The sequence below is a fragment of the Macaca nemestrina genome, chromosome 4, assembly GCF_043159975.1.
Source record: "Macaca nemestrina isolate mMacNem1 chromosome 4, mMacNem.hap1, whole genome shotgun sequence".
NCBI classification, from domain to species: domain Eukaryota; kingdom Metazoa; phylum Chordata; class Mammalia; order Primates; family Cercopithecidae; genus Macaca; species Macaca nemestrina.
In genome coordinates this window covers 30,663,369-30,690,662 of record NC_092128.1, presented here as the reverse complement: position 1 = coordinate 30,690,662, position 27,294 = coordinate 30,663,369, and the positions used below count along the sequence as shown (strand labels likewise).

At 41.9% G+C, this 27,294-nt stretch overlaps 1 protein-coding gene across 3 annotated transcripts in view; it reads right to left on the bottom strand.

Moving 5' to 3' along the window:
- The window catches only part of LOC105474673 (RNA binding motif protein 28), a 55,197-nt gene that overhangs the window by 24,970 nt on the left and 2,933 nt on the right, over positions 1–27,294 (bottom strand). For 2 of the 3 annotated variants that reach the window (XM_071094542.1, XM_011729504.2), the window contains exons 3-18: positions 26,968–27,062; positions 26,464–26,539; positions 25,991–26,083; positions 24,860–24,931; positions 23,393–23,603; positions 23,082–23,221; positions 20,828–20,900; positions 18,350–18,459; positions 12,683–12,756; positions 11,432–11,567; positions 10,396–10,460; positions 8,133–8,291; positions 4,845–4,994; positions 4,545–4,619; positions 1,510–1,766; positions 199–298 (exon numbers count right to left, since the gene is read on the bottom strand). In XM_071094542.1, coding sequence (XP_070950643.1) covers positions 199–298; positions 1,510–1,766; positions 4,545–4,619; positions 4,845–4,994; positions 8,133–8,291; positions 10,396–10,460; positions 11,432–11,567; positions 12,683–12,756; positions 18,350–18,459; positions 20,828–20,900; positions 23,082–23,221; positions 23,393–23,603; positions 24,860–24,931; positions 25,991–26,083; positions 26,464–26,539; positions 26,968–27,062 — 1,886 coding nt within the window. The remainder of the gene's footprint in view (positions 1–198; positions 299–1,509; positions 1,767–4,544; positions 4,620–4,844; positions 4,995–8,132; positions 8,292–10,395; positions 10,461–11,431; positions 11,568–12,682; positions 12,757–18,349; positions 18,460–20,827; positions 20,901–23,081; positions 23,222–23,392; positions 23,604–24,859; positions 24,932–25,990; positions 26,084–26,463; positions 26,540–26,967; positions 27,063–27,294) is intronic. The other variant, XM_071094543.1, reaches the window with a different exon arrangement.

Below are 27,294 nucleotides of genomic sequence, written 5' to 3'. Positions count from 1 at the left end.
AGGAACAGATACATGGAGGTTCATTTTACTTTTTTCTCTCCACTTTTATGATTGTATACCTCAACATTCTCTAAAAAGCTACTGTCCTACACAGAAGTCTTTCTTTTTTTGTTTTTTGCTCAGCTAATCAAGGTACCAACATGGCTACGATCTGGCAGAACCATGCCATACCAAAGCTGAATGTCCTGCAGAACTCACCTGCTCGGAAGATAATTGCTGTTTCTCCTGCTTCCACTGGCTTATCTGGGGCTTTGGCTTTTTGGGATGGATGGGCTTCACTTTGCCTTTGTCCCGCAACCTGAAATAAAATGGCTGAGTGTCACCTTGAGTCCTTCTTCTAATCTGACACCCCTAGGTTCTCTTAGCTCAAGGGATAAAATTCCTCTTTGTACACTGGCCCTTCCCAAGCCTATGATATGTTAAGTCATTCTAAAAATAGATACTGCAACAGACCCTCTGAAAGCTCAGTATTTGTATACTTAGAATGCTTGATGTCAGGAGCTTGAGACCAGCCTAGGCAACATAGCAACCCCCTGTCTCTGCTAAAATAAAATTTAAAAGTCCCAGCTACTCAGAAGGCTGAGGCAGGTGGATTGAGTCCAGGAGTTCGAGGATACAGTGTGCTATGATCATGCCACTGCACTCTAGCCTGGGCAACAGAGTAAGACCCTGTGACATGGTTTGGATCTGTGTCCTTGCCCAAATCTCATGTTGAATTGTAATCCCCAATGTTGGAGGCTGGGCCTGGTGGGAGGTGACTGGATTATGGGGATGACTCCTTCATGAATGGTTTAGCACCATCCCCTCAGTGCTGTTCTTATGACGGTGAATGAGTTACTGCAAGATCTGGTTGTTTAAAACGCTCCTTCCCCCTGCTCCTGGCCATGTGAAGTGCAGGCTGCCACTTCACCTTCCACTATGGTTAAGTTTCCTGAGGCCTCCCTAGAAGATGAGCAGCTGCTGTCATGCTTCCTGTACAGCCTGTGGAACCATGAGTCAATTAAGCCTCTTTTCCTTATAAATTACCCAGTCTCAGGCACTTCTTTATAGCAGTGGAAGAAATGAATAATACACTGTCTCTAAAAATAAAATTAAATAAATAAATATATAAAACCCCATGGATATCTCAAAAACCTTCATTTATTTAACAAATATTTTGTCAAGATTTATTTTTGTAGAGCACTAATCTGCTGCCCCAAACAGAAACTACCACTGAACCTCAAGTATGTGGCCTCAGCTGGCAGCGATGGCCATCTGGACAACAGGAAGCTCTTTAAAAGAGGAGAAAAGGGGCACAAAAGCCTGCCCTAGGAGGCCTCTCTGCCATTGATCTAAGAGTGACATCTCTGACGGTGTTGAAGACTCACGTGTTAACCCCGTGTGTGGGAATACATAGCACCAAGCATCCTTTTCAACCAAACAAATGCCACAAAGAGAAAAGAACTCAGCAAAAACAAACCCACTTAGAACCCACCCACTGTTCTATGCTGCCACTTTCCTGCATCTCACCTGATTTTGGGGCCTCGGTGTGAGGGGAGCGCCAGGACCTTTCTTCTCTTCTTTCCATCAGGCAGCTCCACCTGCTCCACTTCAGCCTTGGTCTGGAAACCGGTCCATGAGGTAGAGCTCGCCTTCCCCTTCTGCTCTGGGGGCGCCTTGCTTTGTTCCTCTGTGTGGTGTTGAGCTGCCTTCTGTTGCTGGTCTTTTGCAGGCTCTGGTTTCCCCTTCTGAGGCTCACCAGTTGCAGGCTTGGATCTCACTTTTTGCTGCATAAAACAAGAAAATGCCATCTGGTTTCTGGATGAGCTTTGTTTGCTGCAAATACTCAACAGAAGATGAGCTTTATGTGAGCTAGATGAAAGAAGAGGAATTCTTCCCCCACACAGTTGGAGACTAGAGGAAAGTGAATACATGTAGTTCACAAGCCCTGCCATAGTAACAGATGGTTACTGGGTGGGGGGCACAAAATAACCATTCCCCTTCCCATAACATAGAAATAAGGGAGAGTGCATGCCCAAGATTCAAAAGCCAGTAGGTGGGACAATTATCAAAGGTGTAACCTATGTAGAAAGAGAATACAAGAAGCAAGCAAGCAACAGAAAAGATAATGAAGTAATAAGCGCTGAGAATTTTTCAAAATTAATGACAGTCACTAAACCACAGATCAAGGAACTCAGAGCTCTAAGACCAAATAAGATAAAAACTAAACAATTTACAACTAGTCATATCATAGACAAACTGCAGAAAATCAAAGATAAAATCTTGAAAGAAGCCAGACAGGGGAAAAATTTTACCTGTAGAGGAACAAGGATGAGATTACATCAAATTTCTCTCTCTTTTGTTTTTAATAGGCACCCTCCAAAACCCGAGTAGGTTCAGAGAGATTTCCAAGACTTCTCTTCAGAAATCATGTAAGCAAGAAGGGAGTGAAGTGAGATATTTAATATTTAAAGTTTTTAAAGAAAAAAAAAATCACCAACCTACAATCCTGTATCTGATAAACTTATCCTTCAAAAGTTAAGGACAAGACCTACTCAGACAAAAGAAAATGGAGGGAATTTGTTGCCAGTAACCCTGTCTGCAAGAAATACGAAATAAATCTCTTCAGAGAGAAGAAAAATGACATAGGTCAGAAACTCGGATTGTTTTCAAGAAAGGAAGAACATTAGGAATAGAATAAATGAAGCGAAGACGACAAGGAAAAGACGCTGTGGAAAGGAAGGCATCAAGGATGTTACAGAAGTATTTGCACTGAAGTGGAAGAAACAGAAGATTCAAGTGAAATTAATGTAATGATAAGTGTGTGTTGTTCTTCCCTTTCACCTTAGAAATCCAGATACAATGAACAGTTATTATATGCCTATTGTATGCCAGTCTGTTTCTAGGATACAAAAAAAAAGTGTCTACCCTTCAGGACTCACAGCAAGGTGGAGACAAGAGATGTATACACAAATAAACCAAAGTAAAAAAAAACTACACAGCTTAAGGAAGTTCATGAAAATCAAGTAAAGAGGGCCTTTATCTTTTGAGAGAGGTGGAGGAATGCTACTCGAAAGGGATCATTTGATCTGCATATGCAAAGTGAGTAGAGGCATTTTTACACAAAAGAACAGTATGAATATAAATCCAGGCAACAAATAAAGTAATTTGGATGTTAAAAAACAAACAAGGCTGGGCTCAGTGACTCACACCTGTAATCCCAGCGCTTTGGGAGGCTGAGGCAGGTAGATCACTTGAAGTCAGGAGTTCGAGACCAGCCTGGCCAACATGGTGAAACCCTGTCTCTTCCAAACAAATACAAAAATTAGGGCTGGGTGCAGTGGCTCAAGCCTGTAACCAGCACTTTGGGAGGCCGAGATGGGCGGATCACAAGGTCAGGAGATCGAGACCATCCTGGCTAACACGGTGAAACCCCGTCTCTACTAAAAAAAAAAAAAAAAAAAAATTAGCCAGGCATGGTGGTGTGCACCTGTAGTCCCAGCTACTCGGGAGGCTGAGGGAGGAGAATCACTTGAATCCAGAAGGTGGAGGTTGCAGCAAACTGAGACTGCACCACTGCACTCCAACCTGAGCAACATAGCAAGACTCCATCTCAAACAGACAAACAAACAAAACTGGTAGCTTCAGAATCACCTCTGAAACAATGGCTAACAGTAATAAGCAATTCTATTATCTAGGGTAACAAAGTTGCCTTGAACAATAACCAGATCCCATATTTTCCAACTGAGGGCCACTGCATTAACCACCAGAATGGGTCATCTGTTGGTAATGCTCTTGGTATACACCACAAAGACTACAAATGTTTGCTGTATATGCAAGTGAATTTTGCTGTGCAATATCAATGAGAGCTCTAAGAATAACAGAGTCAAGAATAATCTGGCCCTGCATGTCCTGGGGGAAGATGGGTAAGAGAATGAGTACTGACTGTGTGCTGACCATGCAGTATGCTAGATGATGGACATGTATTATCTCATTTAGTCCTCAGCAATCATGTAAGGCAGATGTTGTCCACCCATTTTACAAACTGAAGTTCAGAGCGGTAATAACTGCCAAGGAACATGCAGCAAAAAGGGCAGAGCCAGAGTATAAGCATGAGTACACCTATTCCTAAAGTCCCTGCTCCACCCTCTATAGCACACCAGATTAAAAACTGTATAAAACTATCAGGCTTCACACTTCTGGAGCCAACTAATAAAAGAAAATATGGAAGAGATAACTGAAATCTACAGGTAACAGGAAACCTTAACCTCAACCATTAATTTTGGCACGTACTATCACCAAACATTGTAAAGAACAGCTGACTGGAAATAACATTGGTCTGCTTCCTCTCTCCTTCCTTTCCCTTCTGCTGTAGAGCTATCAGACATGGGCCAGCAGATAAGAAGATGGCCTGGAGAGGCTTAGGGAACAGGGACTAAAGGGAACTGGGAGCAAAAAAAATCTAATTGAGGGGAGAACTACTCTAAGAGAGCAGAAGCACAAACTGAACAAAATAGAAGAGTTTAGTTATGTCCTTAAAAATATGGACCATTTAATTTCTGTACCAAGCTGCGCTGGATCCTTAATTCCTTCATTTTAAGTTTTCTTCGATCTTCTAAAGAGAACTCCACTATTGGTCTCTGTCAGAAGGAGATAGAATGTTATTCATTAGACTTCTAAATCTGTGCATGCAATGAGTTGAGTTTTTCCTCTTCACACATCCTCCCCCAACCCACCTTTTTTTTTGTCCACTTGCCATTCTTTCCCACCCCTCAAATGTCAGAGGACACTAGGCATAAAGGAGTAGGCTGGTTTCCTGCAAGTGGTCCTAAGGGAAACAAGTCTCCCCAGAGGACGAGGCTTACCTTCAGAGGCCCAAAGATTTCTGGATTGTTGTTGATCAGGCGGAGGGCTTTCAAGGCATGCTCGTGCTCTTGGAACTCTGCAAAGGCGTAGCCCAGGGACTGACCCTTCATGTTCCCATGAACTCCTTTGAGGTCTCGCATCACTCTACACTATTAGTAGAGCAAGAAAAAAAATCAGTAATTACAGAATGAGAAGGCTTGCCTGACATGAACTACTTTAATAGAGTCAATAAAAAATAAGGTTATTGGGTGAGCATGGTGGCTCATGCCTGTAATCCTAGCACTTTGGGAGGCTGAGACAGGAGGACTGCTTGAGGCCAGGAGTTTGAGACCAGCCTGGGCAACATGGCAAAACCTTGTCTCTGCAAAAAATACAAAAAATTAGCTGGTGTAGTGGCACCTCAGCTACTCAAGAGGCTGAGGCAGGAGGATCACCTGAGGCTGGGGAGGTTGAAGTTGCAGTGAGCCATGATGAAACCACTACACTCCAGCCTGGGCAACAGAGTGAGACCCTGTCTCAAAAAAAAAAAAAAAAAAAAAAAAAATCAGGTTATTGAAACATAATCTTCATTTATACCACCACCACAAAAATCACACTGGAATAACACTTATGTGTGTCCATCTTATTAGAATTCACCTACTAACACCATAAAACAGATTAAAATAATATTTTCTTGCTTTCTACTAGTTTATAGACATCAACAGAGACCTAAAATAAGCACATAAACAAAACTTCCTAAAGAAAATTTATAAAGAGGTTTGGATGTTAAAAAACAAACACAATATAAACACAACTGTTCACAATACATACAAATTGAGAGGTATATGGTATTCTAAGCGTGTAACAAGTTATTGCCGAGGATGGAATACTGTCCATAGATCTTACCACTGAAAAAAGCCCTCAGGAAGGAAATTATTAAAGAAGGGAAGGAGGAAGGACTGATGGCTTTAGATAAGAAAGACATTTCAAGCACATGAAAAAGTCTCTCCGACATACAGGCTCAGAAATACAGGAAGAAGTTTCAGCTCCCTTTGCTTGCAGCTCAGATCCTCTCTAGTGTGGTTCTCCCTTAAATCCTTAAGCCAGATGTAGCAAACATCTGGGGCACCAAAGTACAGTAGGATGTTTTGAGAAAACTGATCATTTACATGCCATTACTACCAAAACGGTTGTTCTCATGTAATGGAGACGGCTAAGTATTGGGGACACATGGATACCACATTTAGTTTACGTCCAGTGTCCACTCTGTGTCTAGAACTGTCATATACTGTAAGGGAATCAAGAGAAGCATATAATGAAGATCCTGTTCTCAAGATACTTACCATCTTACTGAGACACTATACGTACACATAAGAAAGAATTAAGAGGAAAATTCAACATAATGCAAATATTCTAGAATAAACATGAATTTCTCTAAATTATGACAGGTGTTAAACGTGCAGACACTAAGTATTCAGATGATATGAGAAATTACACAACTGTCCCTCCCCTATAACCAGTAACACTGAGCAGTTTTACTAAGAGTGGTGTCAGATATGTGCTGATATATTCACATTCTCTCACGTAATCTCCCAAATACCTAAATCCATACATTTTGAAGAGGTTTTCAGGGATTAGGAAAACAGTTTATGGTGGTGAAACAGAGTAAAGCAGACCCAAAATATTGGCAATGGTACTTTAAAAATAAGTATTGACCAAGAGATGACTATGTAGCAGGTACTACACCAAGGATTGGTGATAATGAGATAACGCTTGCCTCAAAAACTCAGTCTAGTGGGGAGAAGAGACTGACCGACAGTTTGAGGCCAGGGCAATAGTAAGCAGTATGACAGAGATATGCAAGGCCAGGCCCAGTGGTTCACATTTATAATCCCAGCACTGTGGGAGACTGAAGCAGGGGGATCATCTGAGCTCAGGAATTTGAGACCAGCCTAGGCAACATGGCAAAACCCTGTCTCTACCAAAAACATAAGAAATAGTCAGGCATGGGCCAGGCGCAGTGGCTCACGCCTGTAATTGTAGCACTTTGGGAGGCCGAGGCGGGCGGATCACTTGAGGTCAAGAGATCGAGACCATCTTAACAAACATGGTGAAACCCTGTCTCTACTAAAAATACAAAAATTAGCTGGGCATGGTGGTGCGTGCCTGTAGTCCCAGCTACTCGGAGGTTGAGGCAGGAGAATCACTTGAACTCGGGAGGCGGAGGTTGCAGTGAGCTGAGATCGTGCCACTGTACTCCAGCTTAACGACAGAGTGAGACTCCGTCTCAAAAATAAAAAATAAAAATAAGAAAAAGAAATTAGCCAGGCATGGTGGTGTGTAACTATAGTCCCAACTACTTGGGAGGCTGAGGTGGAAGGATTGCTTGAGCTTGGGAGGGGGAGGCTGCAGTGAGCTGAGATGGCGCCACTGCACTCCCTCCAGCCTGTGACAGAGCAAGACCACATCTTAAAAAAAAAAAAAAAAAGAAAAGAGAAATATGCAAAGGGGAATGTGGAGGCAGAGAAGTTCTGTACTCACAGAGCCTAACCAAGTTGGTATGAACCCAGTGTTTTTCTAATTCAACTGCTGAACATCTACATGGCTTCCTGTGTTGACGACAGGCATAGGTGACTCTGACTATAGGGTAAGAATCTAACTAGGAGTAAAATACTCTCCAAAAAGCAAAGCAGATTATTTTCTCTGCAAGAAAATTCACATGAGAGCACAAAATATAATGCTAAGCACACAAAAGGCATTTAATAAATGCTTGCTAAATTAATTCATGCAGACAGAGACTTCCTTGCATTCTGCTGTAATTCAGATGTAAAAGACAATTTTTAGAAGAAAAAGAACAAAACCAAGAAACTGCTAAACTCAGCCATGCATGCTGACAACATGTCCAGAAGAAAGTCTGTTGATGGCCTAGCACAGTGGCTCACGCCTGTAATCCCAGCACTTTGGGAGGCTGAGGTGAGCAGATAACTTGAGGTCAGGAGTTCCAGACCAGTCTGGCCAACATGGTGAAATCCCTTCTCTACTAAAAATACAAAAATTAGCCAGGCGTGGTGGCACACACCTATAGTCCCAGCTACTCAGGGGGCTGAGGCAGGAGAACTGCTTGAGCCCAGGAGGAGGAGGTTGCAGTGAATCAAGACTGCACCACTGCACTCCAGCCTGGGCGACAGAGTGAGACTTCGTCTCAAAACAAACAAACAAACAAAAATCTGGCACCGCAGCCTGAGGGAAATGCTTGATATGATCCCAGATCAGAATGAAAGTTCCAGATGGACAGGGCCACACCTCACCTCCTTGATGCGCACCCCTTTCTCTCCACTAGTAGCACTCAGCAGCAGCTTTCTGAGCTGTTTGTCATCTACAGCCTTTGGGAGATTGTGCAGGCAGAGCCTGGTTTGGGAGACAAAGATATTCTGGTCCTTGAGTTTCTGATGCTTCAGCAGCTCAAACTGAAAGAACAACCAATGGTTAACAGTACAACTCACTGTTTTTAAGAGGCAGGCTCATAATTCTCCAAACGGAAAGAATTATGATCTCCATCCCATAACCACACATATAGAAAATGGATGGCAACTGCCCGCACTGCAGCTTTACAATGCCCAGTATAGGGAAAGAAAAGTTCAAAGAGACAAGATGGTGGGTGGGTAACAGTAAAATCATAGGCTCTGGAGACCCATCCCTAACTGGAGAAATTACATAAAATTTTAAAGCCTCAATTTTTAATCTATAAAATGGAACAGTAGAACAAAGTCTCTGAGCACTGATGTGAGGCCAAAATGAGATAACATAAAGCTGGGCAGGGTGGCTCATGCCTGTAATATGAGCACTTTGGGAAGCCAAGGCAGGCAGATCACCTGAGGTCAGGAGTTCAAGATCAGCCTGGCCAAAATGGTGACACCCTGTCTCTACTAAAAATACAACAATTAGTCAGGCATAGTAGTGCATGCCTGTAATCCCAGCTACTCAGGATGCTGAGGCAGGAGAATTGCTTGAAGCTGGGAGGAGGAGGTTGTAGTGAGCCAAGATCACGCTATTGTACTCCAGCCTGGGCAACAAGAGTGAAACTCCATCTCAAAAAAAAAAAAAGAAAAAAAATCCCTAGCTCAAAATGTAGCCCAGAGCAAACAACAGATAACACTATGGTTAACATCTATGCCCAGTCCTCATCTACCCACCAACTCAACTGATTATCTAATCCTTCCAAAAGGAAATGGAACGTATTCAAAGAATACTTGACAGAATGCTGTCTTGTCTCAACTCTGCCACCCTGAGGCAAAGGAATATCCATGACCACAGAACCATATTTTGCTCTTAGAGCAATACCCTCAACTATGCTGCCACAAAACTCCAGTGCCTGCGTGATCTGTGTCTAAAATGAAATGAAAGATGACATTATTCTTCCAATTAGTTTTTTCAAAACCAAGTTGGTAGAAAAAAGTTTTCAATTAAAAGTTTTTCTTTTGTCAAGCCTTCTCAGTCCTGCTGTTTCTTGTTTGGTAAAAGTACCAACAAATCACAAAATAAACAAATCCCCTGGAAAATGACTATTAAAGGAACACCTGAAAAGGCTATCATGTTTAAGTTCAACAGACTATTTTTCTGTCAGGAAAAGCTGTGCCTGCTGTGAATGTATAATGCATACCTATCACTGAATGAGCTTTTTGCCAATAAAATTAGTTTTAAACTAAATATGTCATTATTGCATTGTGGTCAGACAAGGGTATATAACGCCCTTAAAAAATTGAGGCTTTAAAATTTTATGTAATTTCTCCAGTTAAGGATGGGTCTCCAGAGCCTATGATTTCCAGATGTTCACTACTAAAGTTGAAAACACTAGCGCAGAACCTGTGCACACCGAAAAAAAGATACACTGCCTCCTGCCGTCATTACACTCTCACCCCTGTTCCTCATCTGCATGTTAAGGTTCCATAACTAATTCTGTTCGTGATTATGCATCTTTACCATTCTAGGCTGGCTTGGCTTTTTGAAAGCAAGTTATATGGGAAAAAGCAAAAATGACTGGGAATGTTACCAAGCAGCCAAGGAATATAACGGTATTGGTTAACATCAGAAACACCCATAAGACGGGAGTTTTTCTAAAATGATTTTATAATCTGGAGACACTAACTCCTCCCAACTGACAGCTACCCCTTTCAAGAGCCATATCTTCTTCCTTCCCTAATAACTCCAGACCATTCTGATCTTGCCCTTCTACATTATTCTGTGTTTATACTAACACCTAATTACACGTAGCCCTAGCCTCTGTCTACTGCATGATCTAGCAGCATGTGTTCGCAAACATTTACTGCCAAGCACTAGGTAAACAAAGAATAAGACACAGTTCTTTTATACTGGCATAGAAAGCAGATAGAATACTATGTATAATGTTGGGTTACTTGCTGTCTCACCTATGTGCTTTTCTCTCTAATAGCGCAGTAAGTATGGTCTGTGACCATATTTGGTTCTTTTATGAGCACATCGAGCATTCGACAACTATTTTTGATTGATTTATAGGCCACGCAGAACCTGAAGGTCAATGCCTAATCTACTCACCCGTTCTCTTTTGGCCATATCAGCAGCACTCACACCCTCTGCAGCCTTCGTCCCAGCACGAATCACTGCAGAAAGAGGGAAAAAGGCCCAGACATCAACAAGGGAATTTTCACTGAGCAACAAGAGGAATGTAATTTGAATGATGCAAACTCTTTGTACAGGGCCCAGAGGACTATGTTGGCCAGGACACGATGGCATTTGGTTAGGTCCAGAAATAGGATACAGGGCTAAGTTCTGGGCTCAGAGCTGCTCTCAAGGACTAAAACTCTGAACATTTTGTGATTTTATTCCTCTTCTCCTTCTCTCCCCTCAAAGAATCTTCACGTACATGCCCAAAGTCAGAAAGAAAGGCCTGGAAGAAGTATGGAACATAAATACATTTTGGGCATTTAGAATGCACAATGTTCCACCTATAATCTGCCCTTGGAACTTAACTTTGCTGTTCCTTATGTACTTGAGGTCCATTACTAAGCAGTGAGATAAGCCAGTCAAAAACAGTTATGTTGCCATAGAGGGCTGGTGTCAAAGGCTAATGGACATTACTAGTACAGGGTGTGAAGCTATGGAGGAGGTGAGCTGATAAATACTGTGTGACCTAGAAGAAAGAATTTCTTTTTTAAATTTAAAGCTAATTTCTGATTGTCTTTCTGACACTAAAGGAAAGTACTGAGTGCATATTTTAAATCCATGAATAATCCAAAAGAGTAATTTTAGTCATAATGAAAACCTCTTATTAGAAATGATGACAAGAAGCAAAGGTATTTTGAGTTCTTTCTCCCTCTTTGCCTTGCCAATCCTCTATTGAAAAAGACAAAAGGCAACCAGGCAGAAAAGATAATGGGATGGTTAATCCACAAAAATGAGTGAAGGTTTACTAACAGAAAGCCACATTTATTAAAGTGGAATGATCATATAAAACTTAAAAAGAACATTTGGGTTTTTAATTTGAAACATGTTCCCAAACATACTATTGCTGGATCGATGATATGGCACAGGGCCAGCTACTTGGAAGCCTGGGTTACGTCTCCCTACTCACAGCCTTCTCGGGCCAGATAGAGATTCCGGGTGCCAGTCGGCTTCTTCACCTTCTTTGTCTGAAGCTTTGCAGCCTCATCACGGGTCACTGCCAAGTCAACCTTGAGCTGCCGGCCATCCAGTTTAAGCCCACCAGCCTGTAACAGAAAACAATCCCTTCTTAAAACACATAATGGCCGAGCACGGTGGCTCACGCCTGTAACCCTAGCACTTCGGGAGGCTGAGGTGGGTGGATCACCTGAGGTCAGGAGTTCAAGGCCAGCCTGGCCAACATGGTGAAACCTTGTCTCTACTGAAAATACAAAAATTAGCCAGGTATGGTGGTGTGCACCTGTAATCCCAGCTACTTGGGAGGCTGAGGCAGGAGAATGGCATGAACCCGGGAGGCGGAGTTGCAGTGAGTGGAGATCACGCCACTACACTCCAGCCTGGGCAACAGAGCGAGACTCCGTTTCAAAAAAAACAAAAAACAACACATAATTAGTATAAACTAGAAACTAAGCACCTGACAAGAACACCCCAGAAAGAGATACGGCAAGCATCAATTATGCTATGTAAGCCAAGCCCTATGACGTTTCAGCTCAGCTAGCTACAAATGGATCACTGGGCCTCACAATATTTAGTAGAGCTGTGCAAAAGGCCACATGGGTATTTCAGGTAGTCAGCAGTAAATAAATTATTTTCTGGGAGTTGATTAGTCCCAAAGTAGACCCAAATTGAGGAAAATTATCTGTAAACAGGCAAATGTCTAGTATTATAAAGAAAGCTAATGAAATAGTAGAGTACTTACTCAAGAGGACTTAAGAAATAACAGCAATATTAAATAACATTATACTCGATTGTAGAACAAATGGAGTAATTCTCCATCACCCACACACATTCTCTCTCAAACATCTACTCTACTTCACAGACGACCTTAATACCTTCTTATCCTAGTCTTTCATGTTATCAGTCTAGGATAGAGGCTGACACAGACAGCAAGCAACAAATATCAGATACGTTATTATCCCCATTTCCTCACCTATGAAGTAGAGATCATAATTCTGCCTACCTCAAAGGGCTGATGTAATGATTAAATAAGATAATGCAAGTAAAGTTCAGTGCCTAACACAACAAAGTGCTAAATAAGTGTTAGTTTTATTATTAGTGACAATAATAATAACAATAATGAAGTTTTGTGTAAATATCAGATGTTGCCCCTAAGAGCCAAACTGCCTCCTGTGTTATAAGGTAAAGGAAATATCTTCCTTACCTCATTCTCTGGAGAAGCAGCTAGAAGGCATTTCTGAGCTGCTTCCTGAGTCATGAACTGGGCAAATGCACAACCTGCACAAGGAGACAGAATTCAGTGAGATCCCAAACTCCCAGATAAACCAAAGACAACACTACAAATGGCAGCAGCCTGACACAGTGGAAGGGGCAGGTGGCATCCATTTATTAAGTACAGCCATGTACTTGCATAAGGATGTTTTGGTCAGTGACAGACTGCATATACAACAGTGGTCCCAGGAGATTACAATGAATCTGCCCTATACAGGGCAGATCCCTGTACCATTTGGTACACGTACATTTGGTACCCTGTACCAAAAATGCCCTGTACCTTTTTTTTTTTTTTTTTTTTGAGACGGAGTCTCACTCTGTAGCCCAGGCTGGAGTGCAGTGGCCGGTTCTCAGCTCACTGCAAGCTCCGCCTCCCGGGTTCACGCCATTCTCCGGCCTCAGCCTCCCAAGTAGCTGGGACTACAGGCGCCCGCCACCTCGCCCGGCTAGTTTTTTGTATTTCTTAGTAGAGACGGGGTTTCACCGTGTTAGCCAGGATGGTCTCGATCTCCTGACCTCGTGATCCACCCGTCTCGGCCTCCCAAAGTGCTGGGATTACAGGCTTGAGCCACCGTGCCCGGCCCCCTGTACCATTTTTTATCTTTTATACTGCATTTTACTATACCTTTTCTACGTTTAGAAACATTTAGATACAGGCCGGGTGCGGTGGCTCACGCCTGTAATCCCAGCACTTTGGGAGGCCGAGGCGGGCGGATCACAAGGTCAGGAGATCAAGACCACGGTGAAACCCCGTCTCTACTAAAAAATACAAAAAAATTAGCCGGGCGCGGTTGTGGGCGCCTGTAGTCCCAGCTACTCGGGAGGCTGAGGCAGGAGAATGGCGTGAACCCGGGAGGCGGAGCTTGCAGTGAGCCGAGATCACGCCACTGCACTCCAGCCTGGGCGACAGAGCGAGACTCCGTCTCAAAAAAAAAAAAAAAAAAAAAAAAAAGAAACATTTAGATACACAAATACTTACCATTATGTTACAACTGCCTACAACATTCAGTATAAGAACATGTTGTGCCGTGCAGGTTTGTAGCCTGGGAGCGACAGGCTCTACCATATGACCTGTGTGTGTAGTAGGCCATACCATCTAGGTTTGTGTAAGTACACCATGACATTCACACAATGACAAATAATGAACTTTGCAGAATTTATCCCCATCAGTAAGTGACGCACACTGCACTCTGAGACAGGCACTATGTTAGGTACCAAATAATCAAGACGAAGATACCACTGTTCTTAATGAAATTTTATTATTACTTCCTTCATCTGTTCTAATTCTTCTTAGAACTTTAGTCTCATGATCTCTCTTAATAAGAAATATCCATGTGAAGGCTGGGTATGGTGGCTCACACCTGTAATCCCAGCTCTTTGGGAGGCCAAGGCAGGAAGATCACTTAAGCCCAAGAGTTAAAGACCAGCCTGAGCAACATGACTGTCTCTACAAAAGAAAAAAAAAAAAATTGGCTGGGTGTGGTGGTGCATGCCTATAGTCCCAGCTACTCAGAAAGCTGAGGTGGGAGGATGACCTGACCCTGGGAGGTCAAGGCTGCAGTAAATCATGATCACTGCACTCCAGCCTGGGTGATAGAGCAAGACCTTGTCTCAAAAAAAAAAAAAAAAAAAAAGGCCGGGCACGGTGGCTCACGCCTGTAATCCCGGTACTTTGGGAGGCCGAGGCCGGCAGATCACAAAGTCAGGAGATTGAGACCATCTTGGCTAACATGGTGAAACCCCGTCTCTACTAAAAATATAAAAAATTAGCCGGGCGTGGTGGCAGACGCCTGTAGTCCCAGCTACTTGGGAGGCTGAGGCAGGAGAATGGCGTGAACCCGGGAGGTGGAACTTGCAGCGAGCTGAGATCGCACCACTGCACTCCAGCCTGGGCGACAGAGCAAGACTCTGTCTCATAATAAAAGTAAAAAAGAAAGGAAAGAAATGTCCACCTGAAATGGTAGAGAAATTCCAGCTTAACACTTAATTCAGCATCACTTATGAAGTACCTATTAGATGACTGAAAAGCAAAGCAGGAACCGCTTAACCCTGAACTTAATTACAGATCTCACTGTCTCATAGGTCTCATAGTCACTTGGGAGACATCAGATATGGGCAGATCTGCCTCTCAGAGTAAAAGTCTCTGTCCTCTACTATATGAATATAGCAGGGAACCAGAAAGCCAAGAGTTCAATTCTTGGCTCATACTCTAGAATCTCCATAAGGCATGCCTTTCCTTAATTAGATGCCAGATCAATTAACCCATCTCTATTTCTGCTATTGACAAAAAAAAATTTTTTTTTTTGAGACGGAGTTTCACTCTTGTTGCCCAGGCTGGAGTCTAATGGCACAATCTTGGCTCGCTGCAACCTCTGCCTCCTGGGTTCAAGTGATTCTCCTGCCTCAGCCTCCCGAGTAGCCTATAGGCATTGCCACCATGCCCAGCTAATTTTGTATTTTTAGTAGAGATGGGGTTTCTCCATGTTGGTCAGGCTGGTCTCGAACTCCCAACCTCAGGTGATCTGCCTGTCTTGGCCTCCCAAAGTGCTGGGATTACGGGTGTGAGCCACTGCACCCACTCAAAAAAAAAAAAAAAACTTTTATAAGCAAAGAAAGTAAGTTTACCTTTCAGTAGATTCCAAAAAAGAAATACAAGTTTCATAATTTTGTTTAGTATTCCTTTAAATTTTAAATATTCTTTCAGAAAGTACCATATTTCCTAGAGCTACTGGGGCATTGATCTTCTGCCTCCTATAAAAATGAATGGCACAGACTAACTGAAAGGACACATGCGCCAGGCCAACACAAAGGTCACCATCTAGGAGCTTCTGTGTCCCCTCCTGCCTCCTATTCTCCACTCACATCTTTACTATAGCACTAGTCAGGTGACATCTTCCCAAACAGAATGAATACCACAGGAAAAATGACCACAATTCTTACCCGTTTCTATATCCCTAGCACCTACCATAGTGTACAGCATTAATAGATACTCAATAGAAAGAAACAAATAAGGAAATATGGGGAAAATGTTCCTAACAGGCAGATTCAAATGAATCTAATTAGATTGAATATGAAGAAAATGGGTGCTTCTCTCTGAAAGGGTAAGAATTTTATCACTGGAGTTTCCAGAGTCAGTACTGGGTTCAGTCTTAACATTTCCCTAAAAGATTGCAGTTAATACTGAGCTCTTCCAGGTAGTGAAACGGCATGCTGAGAGGGATAAATTACAGGAGCAACACGAAGCTGCATGAGTAGGCAGAAAAGGTATCGGAAAAATTTAATGAGCTAGGGAAGGACAATATATTTTTTAAAAAAATGATTAAAACTATGCTTATTAAGATCATGAACTCTGTTAACATTAATAGACCACAAGGGATATCTAGTCAGTCAATTGTAGGCTTAATTCTAAAACTATTAACCCAATATACTACCGTACTAAAAAAGAGACAAAAGACACTACCGCCAAGGTAAAGCAGTATCATACCACTAACTTGGCACATTCTATGCAATTCAAATTGTCTAAAAGCATTTTAGAAATGGAAAAGATCCAAGTAGTATAACTAAACATGACAGCTGCAGGTACCTTAAGTGATTACTCGAACCCACTCATTTTACAGATGAAAACCTGAAGACAACAGTAGTTAAATGATTTGCCAAAAATCACCCAGTTGATCTGTAGCATAGTTGGGATTAGATCCCTAACTCTGTTACACAGTGCTGCCTTATTCACATCTTTTTTTTTTTTTTTTTTTAAGAGATGGAGGAGGTCTTCTTCTCACAGTCTCGAGTGCAGTGGCAATCACAGCTCACTGAAGCCTCAAACTCCTGGGCTCCCCGCAGCCTCCTGAGTAGCTGACATTTCAGGTACACACCAAGTCTTCCTTTTTTTTTTTTTTCTTTATGAGATGGAGTCTTGCTCTTGTTGCCCAAACTGGAGTGCAGTGGCACGATCTCAGCTCACCACAAACTCTACCTCCCAGGTTCAAGTGATTGTCCTGCCTCAGCACCCTGAGTAGCTGGGATTACAGGCATGTGCCACCACGCCCGACTAATTTTGTATTTTTAGTAGAGACAGGGTTTCTCCATGTTGGTCAGGCTGGTCTTGAACTCCTGACCTCAAGTGATCCACCTGCCTCAGCCTCCCAAAGTACTGGGATTACAGGCGTGGGCCACCGCACCTGGCCAGGTCTTACTTTTTTTTAGCTGAGTAAAAATCAAAAGTGATTAGGTCCTGTCAATGTGAAAAATAAAATGGTTTAGAATGGAGGTTCTTAAGCTGTGGATAGGCTCAACAGAGCCCACACGCCCTCTGAAGCAGCATTTTTCTAAGGAGAGGATTCACAGCTTTTGCTAGATCTCAAAGGAATCATGAATCACAACAAATTAAGAACTTAGGCCAGGCACAGTGGCTCACACCTGTAATCCCAGCACTTTGGGAGGCTGAGGCGGGTGGATCACGAGGTCAGGAGATCGAGACCATCCTGGCTAACACGGTGAAACCCCATCTCTACTAAAAATACAAAAATAAAATTAGCTGGGCGTGGTGGCGGGTGCCTGTAGTCCCAGCTACTCAGGAGGCTGAGACAGGAGAATTGCTTGAACCCGGGAGGCGGAGCTTGCAGTGAGCCAAGATGGCGCCACTGCACTCCAGCCTGGGTAACGGAGCCAGCGAGACTCCGTCTCAAAAAAAAAAAAAGGAAGAACTTAGTGCTTTAGGAGAATGACTGCAATAGGTGAAATCAAAGATTATGAATGGGTTGGAAAGATGCTTACCTAACAACAGTATACTAGAATGAAGAATGGTCAACCCTTAAAACTCAAAAGAGATAGCTTTCAGGAAAAAAAAAAACCTAAGGCAGCACTCCTGCAACATAGTTTTCCTTGTAACCACTGCCACTGCAACAGAGTTTCTCTATCAGCTTCTACCTCTAACAAAAGCAATAGGAAAAAAAAAAGATCCTGGTAATTTCAAGCAATGTGGAGTGATTAGTACCCATGAGATACTATCACATGTGAAATGCAAAGAGCAAAAATGGAATTCATTACCGTAAAGTAAATAAGCAAGGGCTTAAAAAGCTTAGATAAAATTATGGCTAGCAGCACCATTAAAGATACTGAGTTTGACACCATTAAAGACAACCTCAGGATGTCCCTGGTACATTTTTTTTTTTTGAAACAGTCTTGCTCTGTGGCCCAGGCTGGAGTGCAGTGGTGTGATCTCGGCTCATTGCAACCTGCACCTCCCGGGTTCAAGCAATTCTCCTGTCTCAGCCTCCCGAGTAGCTGGGACTACAGGTGCATGCTGCCACGCCCAGCTAATTTTTTGTATTTTAGTAGAGATGGGGTTTCACCGTGTTGCCCAGGCTGGTCTTGAACTCTTGAGCTCAGGTAATCTGCCTGCCTCGGCCTCCCAAAGTGCTGGGATTACAGGCGTGAGCCACTGTGCCTGGCATCCCTGGTACTTTTATAGAACCCTGAAACCTGGGCTGGATGGACCGTGAAACCTTCAAAATGGCATACATTATGCTCTCGTAACCTAGTCAGTGCCCACTGCAGCGGTCTCAACCCTTTTAGGGCCTGGCCAGCTGACAACACATACCTTTAGAATGCTCTGTGTCTGGATGCAAGACAATGCGGACATATTTGAGTTCTCCAAACTGTTGGAGAAGCTCCCCAAGTTCTTCTTCTTCTGAGTCAAAGGACAGATTTCTATGGAAGATAACCAGATGATCACAAGAAAGGTCAATTACATAAGTGAGATCCTGTGTTCCAGGACAATGTAAGTGAGTTAGATATCAACTCTCCCTTGTTCAGAAATAGCACTAATACACAGGGATGGCCCCCAGTGACCCTTGGCCCCAACTGACTTTCCTTTGTCAAGGAGGTTCTTTTTCTCAGGAATCTGAAAACATAAACAGACACATACAAAGACCAGAAACTGCAGGTAAAGATTCATTTCAAAACAGTGGTTCCCCCCGCCAGGGAAACTTCTGAGGTGCTGGAAATTTCTACATCTTGATCTGGGTGGTGGCTACATGGATGTATACACATAAAATTATAACTGAGCTATATGCTTAATGTACTTTACAGAATATATGCTACACCTTTAAAAAAAAAAAAAAAAAAAAAAAGTGGTGTCCCCAGAGAAAAGACCCACAGCCTCTATCACCTAGGGCCCCAGAACTGCCCAGATTTTCAGCCTCTTCCTGAGGCTTGCTCTTTGACAACTTTGATTCTGAAACCCTCTTCTTTCACTTAAATTGACCAAAATTCATTTCTGCTACTATAAACTAGAAGACTCACAGCAGACTAGTGAGAAAAGTAAAATTCTCTCTCTCAATTAGCCATTTTTCCCTCTGTGTTGCTATTAAATCCAGGCTTCAGTTAAAATCTTACTAAAGTCAGAAAAATCCTTCAAAACAGTAACACAAAAGCAAATACAGTAAAATTTACGAAGTCCAAAAAAAGAAAACTACTTACTTCTCTCGATGGGATTAAAAAAAATGTTGGAAGGAAATTTTGTTGTCCTAAAATTTCAACACAGTATAAAGATTCCTCATTTCCCCAACTATGTAAATCCTTCCGGGGTAAGAAAAACAGTCCCTAATAAGTATCTGTAATTTTACTTCTCTTAAATGCACTGAACAGCCCCATGAATGATTCTATTTCATGGATAACCCAGACAAAAAAGGTTTTCTGCAATAAGACATATCCTAGCTACATTATTTCTTTTAATCTGCCTCATGATAGACATGGTTTTCTCTCTTCCACCCCTTTATTTCCCTAAGTTCTTTATTAATTAAAAGGTGTATAAGGAATGGTATCCTTAGTACTGAGGTCACAGGCTTCTTCTTCACTGTGACATTTCTTCCTTCCTGTTAGACAGATCTTCCACGAATACAAAATTATTTATATGGCAGTTCCAAATAATACAAATTTTAAGATACATGGAAAGACATGCAGTTAGGTGAGAAAATGGGCTTCAGTATAGCATGTATAAATTCACCTCTGTGAATCTTTATGATGTGGGCATGTAGTGTAGGTGTTCTCTGAGTAGTGATTAAGGTTAATTTTTTTCACCTTTTGCTCATGTATTTCATCAATTTCCTAGAATGAACATAAATTGTATAAGAAAACATTTTTTTTTTAGACAGAGTCTTGCTCTGTCACCCAGGCTGGAGTGCCATGGCATAACCCCAGCTCACTGCAGCCTCCACCTCTGGGTTTTAAGCGATTCTCGTTCCTCAGGCCTTCCGAGTAGCTGGGATTACAGGTGCATGCCACCATGCATGGCAAATTTTTGTATTTTTAGTAGAAACGGGGTTTCACCATGTTGGCCAGGCTGGTCTCGAACTGCCCTCAAGTGATCCATCTGCCTCAGCCTCCCAAGGTGCTGAGATTACAGGCCTGAGCCGCCACACCCAAGAAAATAATTTTAAAAGATTGTACAAGAAGATAAAATATATACCTCTAAAATCAGATGCAAATGACCCTAGTACACTAGTACTTCAGAAGGGCTAGAAGGCATGCCTGAGGTATACTGAAGACACCCTGACCTTATAAAGCAGCAATCTATTGCAGTCAGTAGAGCCAAACAGCAACAGCAACATGAAATAAAGCCTATCTCCACCCCCACTCCCACCCAGTTTTCCTGGAAACAGATGAGATGCCTTACTTTATTCTGGACACTGCATCAGAAGATAATTTAGGCATAAAGAGAGAAATCATTTGAGACAAGCAGTGTCACTCCTCCCCAGCACTCCCCCTAAAACAAAGGCTGGAAGCAAGATGTTTCTAACAGTTGAACTGATTTCTTCCAAATGATGCCAACCCAATTACAAAGCATGAAATCTAAATGAAGACAAGATGTCAGGACCCATGCTATCTGTCTTCTGTGTTATAGTTCTGATTGTCCTACATTTCTCATTGTTTGGTATGTTGCTGGGACCAGATGTGCTTGATCTAATTTTCTGGGCTAGGTAACAGAACTAGTGCCAAAAAAAGAAGGAAAAGGAGGAGAAGGAGGAGAGATTTATGAAGACCATGCAAAAGCAATTCTGGAGACAGAAAGACATACCTGATAAAAACAGTTTTCCCTTCATTCACATCAGAGGGTAATTTCCTCTTCTTTTTGTTTGAGACTTGCACAGCTAAGGTAAAAAGAAAAACAAACTGAAAGAGATTAGTGTAAGCCACATGACAAAGAGCTAACTTCTTAAGTTATAAAGATTGGCCTGGTGCAGTGGCTCACGCCTGTAATCCCAGCACTTCGAAAGGCTGAGGTGGGCTGATCACCTGGGGTCAGAAGTTCGAGACCAGCCTGGCCAACATGAGAACACCCCGTCTCTACTAAAAATACAAAAATTAGCCAGGCATGGTGGCAGGCGCCTATAATCCCAGCTACTCGGGAGGCTGAGGCAGGAGAATCCCTTAAACATGGGAGGTGGAAGTTGCAGTGGGCCGAGATTGAGCCATTGTACTCCAGCCACGGTGACAAGAGCGAAACTCAGTCTCAAAAAAAATAAATAAATAAAAATAAAAATAGACAAAGGACATGTTAAGTACATGAAAAGATGTTCAAACTCACTCTTAATTAAAGAAAACATAGCACAAGAAATGAGATACTATGTTTCACCAATAGATTACAAAATCAAAAAGACTGATGGAATCCAATGTGGTAACGGTATGGGAAAAAGACATTCCCATATACTACTGTGACAGTGCAAACTTTCTGGAAATACTGTATAGGACGTGGGAAACTTTGAGGAAAAAACATACACATACAGTCACACACAAATTATAAATTACACTATATTTTGAATGTATATGTGTGCATTTTGCTTATAAATGTATTAAAATATCTCTAGATACACAAGAAACAAATAACCTTGGTTGTCTCTGGGGAAGCTCCCTAAGAAGCTCAGGATCTGCGTATAAGGGGGACGCACTGTTTGTTTTCAAGAGCAGACATACATGCTTATATATACAAAGAAAATATCTGGAAGAATACACAAGAAACAACAGTGATTACTTTGGGGAATTGTGGGTATTGGTGAGGAACTTTTACTTTATGTATTACACTCTTCTGTATTGTGTTTTTTATTAACTTTTAATCATTATCATTTATCTGTCCTATAAGTTTTTCAGGTGAAAGAACGGCATGAGACAGCTGACTGTGGGTTGTAGAATACAGGATTTCAGAGTCCCTTCAGCGTAAAAGCTTCTTTGATTCTAAGGTGTATACCATTCTCTCCTCACAGAAAAAGTTTATTTCCTTAGATTTCTTATGTGGTCAAACCAACATGCCAGACTTACTGAAATGGAATCAGAATAAAAATAGCTGAAATAAAAATCTCCACCCAGACAAATCAAAGAACCAGTTATTAGCCATTTCTCATTCTGTAATGACCTGCCTTCCTCAATAAACAAGTTGAATTTATTCTCAATAAAGGTAGCAATAAGGATTGGCTAAAGTTTTACAACATGTTCAAAGAGGTCCTTGTTATGGAATGCACTGTGTTCCCCCAAAATTTATACACTGAAGCCCAACCCCAAATATATTTGGAGACAGAGACTTTAGGGAGGTAACTGAGGCTAGCTAAAAGAGGTCTTAAGGTTGGGCCCTAATCTGATAGGATTGCTGTGCTTATAAGAAAAGAAAGACGAGAGTTCACTGTTACTTGTTCTCTCTCTCCCCTCATCAAGCATAAAAAGAAAAGGCCATGATGCAAGGACATAGCGAGAATGCAGCAGTCTGCAAGCTAGGAAGAGAGCTTCACCCAAAATGGAATTAGCTGGCACCTGGAACTTCTAGTCTCCAGAGCTGTGAGAAAACAAGTTTCTGCTGTTTAAGCCACCTAGTCTATGGTATTTTGTAATGGCAGTCTGAACTGATGAAACAGTTCTTTATCCCTATCTCAACTCAAAGGAGTTGTTTAAAATCTACCTTGGTGTTGAGATGGTTATATCATCTATTCCATCTATATTATCTGTATAAGATGCTGTTTATCTGGTTATTCAATCAAGTTACATGATCCAGAGAGAGAGGCAGAATCTCAGCATCAAGCTAGGTTTTCAATTCCCTAAGAACGTTAACCCTCAAACACCACTCCAAAACTCACTTAAAAAACAAAACAAACAAAAATGAAACAACAAAAAAAACCTTTGCGAGAAAGGAGTATAAAGGTTGCCTTTTCAGCATTTTAACATAAATTTGCTAGAACACCTTAGAGTCCTATTTAAAAAGAGGTCTAAGCAGAACTGATGCTCATTTCCGTAACTTCAGTAACTTTTTGTAAAGTCTAAAGAGATTTATGAAAATCCAAACGAACCTTTATCCTCTTGCTCCTCAGTGCTGGTATCACTCTGAGCCAGTTCCTCTCCATCACCAATACTATCGCTTTCCTCCAGGTCACTGTCCTCCTCAGAATGATCTTCACTGCTTTTTGCAGGGGCTGCTCTCTTGAATGCTCTGCAATGGCACAGATCAGAACTAAGGATGTGGGCTGACAGAAGGCCTATTCAATTTCATTACACATGTCAATTCTGCAATGATGCAGGCAGAAAAAGATAGGAGAATTTTTCCTCTCGGAGGCAATCTTGAATCTTCCTCTGCCATCTCAGAAAAGGCTGAGCTGCTTACCTCTTCTGAATCTGCACAGGCTTGGTCACATTTGATTCTATAATCTCCTCCTCTTCATCTTCATCTTCATCATCATCAACCTCATCTTCTTCTTCTTCTTCTTCTTCTTCTTCATCATCATCATCGTTTTCTTCCTCTTCCACATCCTCTTCCTCCCTGCCCTTCTTTTTAACTGATTCCTGATGTTTAGATTCATGGCTCTTTTCCTCACCTATGCAGGGAGGGAAAGAAAGTAGGAATTCATTTAATATCCAAAATGATGTTATTTTAACAAAAGTAACCAATATTCCAAGTTTCTGGTTTCATCTGTTTTACAGAACTTCGTATATTTTTTTCCTGTATATAACAGGAGAAAGTATAAAGAAAAGAAAAAGCAAAAACAGAAATAAAACTGTCATCACCCAGGTTCCTTTAGAGTTTGTCCCATTCATCAGCCTGAAGGTTCACCTGGCCCAGACTGAAAGAAGTGGCAACTGAGTCTCTCCAAACAGTCTACCATTTGTACATCACAGCCAGCAAAATGCTCACTAGGGGGCAAAGCCAAGCCATGAACTTTATCTCAGTTCAATTCAATTCAATTCTCTGAGACCCTGGTGGCTTAACAGTACATTCTATTCTCTGAGACCCTTGAGGTTTTCTAAACCTCAAGTTTTAAGTTTCTCTATTCTTCACGTTCCATCACTCCTATTATGCACAGCCTGGAAAGAACAGCAAGTAAAGGGGACAATGAACTCAGGCTCACTCACAGCCACTCCCAAGAGGGGGCTTAGACTCAAAAGAGCCTAGGTTTTGGGACCAGAGGACCAAATGGTACAATATGAACTGACAAACAGACCTGGACTCACTTCTGAACCAGCAGGAATTCAGAGTTTTCCCTGAAAGCCCAGTCTCATTCCTTTGGTTAATCTTCCACAATAGTCTTACTCTGACAAGCAGGTTCTCTTACATTTGTTTTTTTTTGTTTTTTTTTTTTGAAAAGGAGTTTTGCTCTTGTTGCCCAGGTTGGAGTGCAATCGTGTGATCTCAGCTCATTGCAACCTCTGCCTCCCAGGTTCAAGCAATTCTCCTGCCTCAGCATTCCGACATTTTTTTTTTTTTTTTTTGAGATGGAGTCTCACTTTGTCACCCAGGCTGGAGTGCAGTAGGGTGATCTCAGTTCACTGCAACTTCCACCTCCCAGGTTCAAGCGATTCTCCTGCCTCAGCCTCCCAAGTAGCTGGGATGACAGGTGCCCACCAGCATGCCCAGCTAATTTTGTATTTTTGGTAGAGATGGGGTTTTGCCATGTTGGCCCGGCTGGTCTTGAACTCCTGACTGCCAGCGATCCACCCAAAGTGCTGGAATTACAGGCATGAGTCACTGCACCCGACCTTTTTCCTACACTTTTATCACGAACACAGGAGTTGTTTCAATACTCTCGCCCAGGTTATACAACACCCCTACTCACCCGACACTACCACATCTTACCTAGAGCAGAAACAGACTGTGTATCTTTATATTTATCCTTTGCCACAGCCCAATCCACAGCCACCGTCCGCCCTGTCAAACAGAAAAGTGGCAACAGAAAGGCTGTCCTTTTAACATCCCTACCTTTGTAAATGACCCCTAGTCATCACAGACAATAATGGAACCAGTGGCGACAAAGAAACTGCCAATGCAGGGAATGCTGGTCTTTAAACAAAGCTCCTAGTTGCTGCCTACTCCTTTTAACCCTTAACCTTTCAATCAATGAACACAAATTTTGCCTTTCTACATAGCCACCACACCTGGGATAAGATAGAGTTAAAAAATAAAGAATTAGAACTATGTTCCCACTTAGACTATCAGGAATCAAAATAGGCATTCTGGAATAATCTGCACCCTACTTGGAAGCTAGGACATTTCTAAGGCAATAACTTTTTTTTTTTTTTTTTTTTTTTTGAGACAGAGTCTTGCTCTGTCGCCCAGGCTGGAATGCAGTGGTGCCATCTTGGCTCACTGCAACCTCCACCTCCAGGTTCCAGTGATTCTCCTGCCTCAGCCTCTCGAGTAGCTGGGATTACAAGCGTGCACCACCACACCTGGCTAATTTTTGTATTTTCAGTAGAGACAGGGTTTCGCCATGTTGGCCAGGCTGGTCTTGAACTCCTGACCTCAGGTGATCCACCTGCCATGGCCTCCCAAAGTGCTGGGATTACAGGTGTGAGCCATCGCGCCTGGTCGGCAATAACTTCTTTAGGCACAGTACTTTATAAGTCAATATATAAGTCACAGTCAGTTTAATAAATAGCCCACAGATGCTGAACAGTGATCATAACCAAGGAGGAACTTAGATACCAACCTGCATCTATCAGCAATTATCTCAGGGACATTTTTCACTAGGGATTTTTAAATCCCAGGACACTCTCACCAAATAAAAGAAAGAACACTGGTAAGGGTTCTTTCAAGTTTAACCCTAAGATCAAGTTCTAGGAATATTTCACCTAAACAGCTACCATATTAGCAATGAGACTCTCAATAACGCAAACGTCTTTTGAAAGTGCAGAAAATGGGTTACTATACTAATTCACCAAAACACCACAAATATCTGGGTCAATGATATGGGTATAGAAAGCTTACCTTTTATCTCTTTCATGTTCATGCCTCTGAGAGCTTTACCTGCTTCTAGGAGGTTTTTGAACTGAACAAAAGCAAAACCACGCATCTTCCCATCTGTGTGCAAATGTACAAAGAAGTGAGAGGCGGCAGGAGGTAGCCAGAATACTAAGAAGGAAATTTACTGCAATTCAGGCCCAAAAGACAGTCCAAATCTTGCCAGCAGGCCAGCCCCTTCCCCAAAGCAATTGCTTACATCTTCTTCCTGAGTATACTCTGACTTGGACTTGGGGAGAGCAATGCACTTTCTCGAACTAACTCGCCTTCTAAAACTAATTGTGATTCAATGGAAAATATCATCAGGGGAATAAAAGCATTATTTGGGTTTTCATTAGTTGTCAAGCACTGTGCCAGATATTTCATATATATCATACATATTTGTTCAAGGGTAATATGTTAACTAATACAATCCACAGCAAGTGAAGGTTCATTAGTACCTGGTTTCCTAGGGATATTTACTTCCAGGATAGCTCCAAATTGAGCAAATACTGTCTTCAAGTCTTCTTCTGAACACTGAAGCCAAAAGTGAAGAAAGAAAAAGAGAAATACAATCACAGCAATTAACATAAAACATCAACTACTAAATTCATTAATTATGAAAAACACAAATATGTTTACTTCGTTTTTTACTTTTGAGACCAGGACATCAAATGTTTCTAAATAGAAGACATTTAACTTTGTATCTAAGAGGCAAAAAGACAGATGTCTGAGAGCTTTTTCTGCCTTTTCTTTTTCAGTAGTAGTTCCCCCAAAAAGGAAAGCAGCTTCACACTTAGTGCCCTTATTACATAGGCCCACTTTCTGAATTCAACAGGCGTAAGGTTCATTCCCAGAAGGAATTAAGCCCAATTATACTATCTTGGTGAGGAGTTCTACTAATGATCACATCTTGGTTCTAAAAGCCTTCAAAACATGCAATGTTCATTTTCTCTCTCACTTACCTTAAAGCTCAGGTTCCGAATAATTAATCTGGCTTTCTTATCTGCCACTTTGGCTTTTTTAGCCTTCGGCTCCTCCTTTGGGCACTCTGAGTTTTCTAAAAAATAAGAGGTAATGGAATAAGGGCTCGAAAATCACCCACTTCTACACCACAATCACAGAAAAAAAGCTACTGGTGACAGATAGCATTTACCACAGGGTTAAGTGTGGCAATACCAAGGAATACCAGATTTTTCAGATTGAGATGCAACAAAAGAACTAAAATGAGTATCACGATACACTGGATGATTTTGGAGATCAAAAAGAAATGCAAAAAGCTTTAAGTTCTA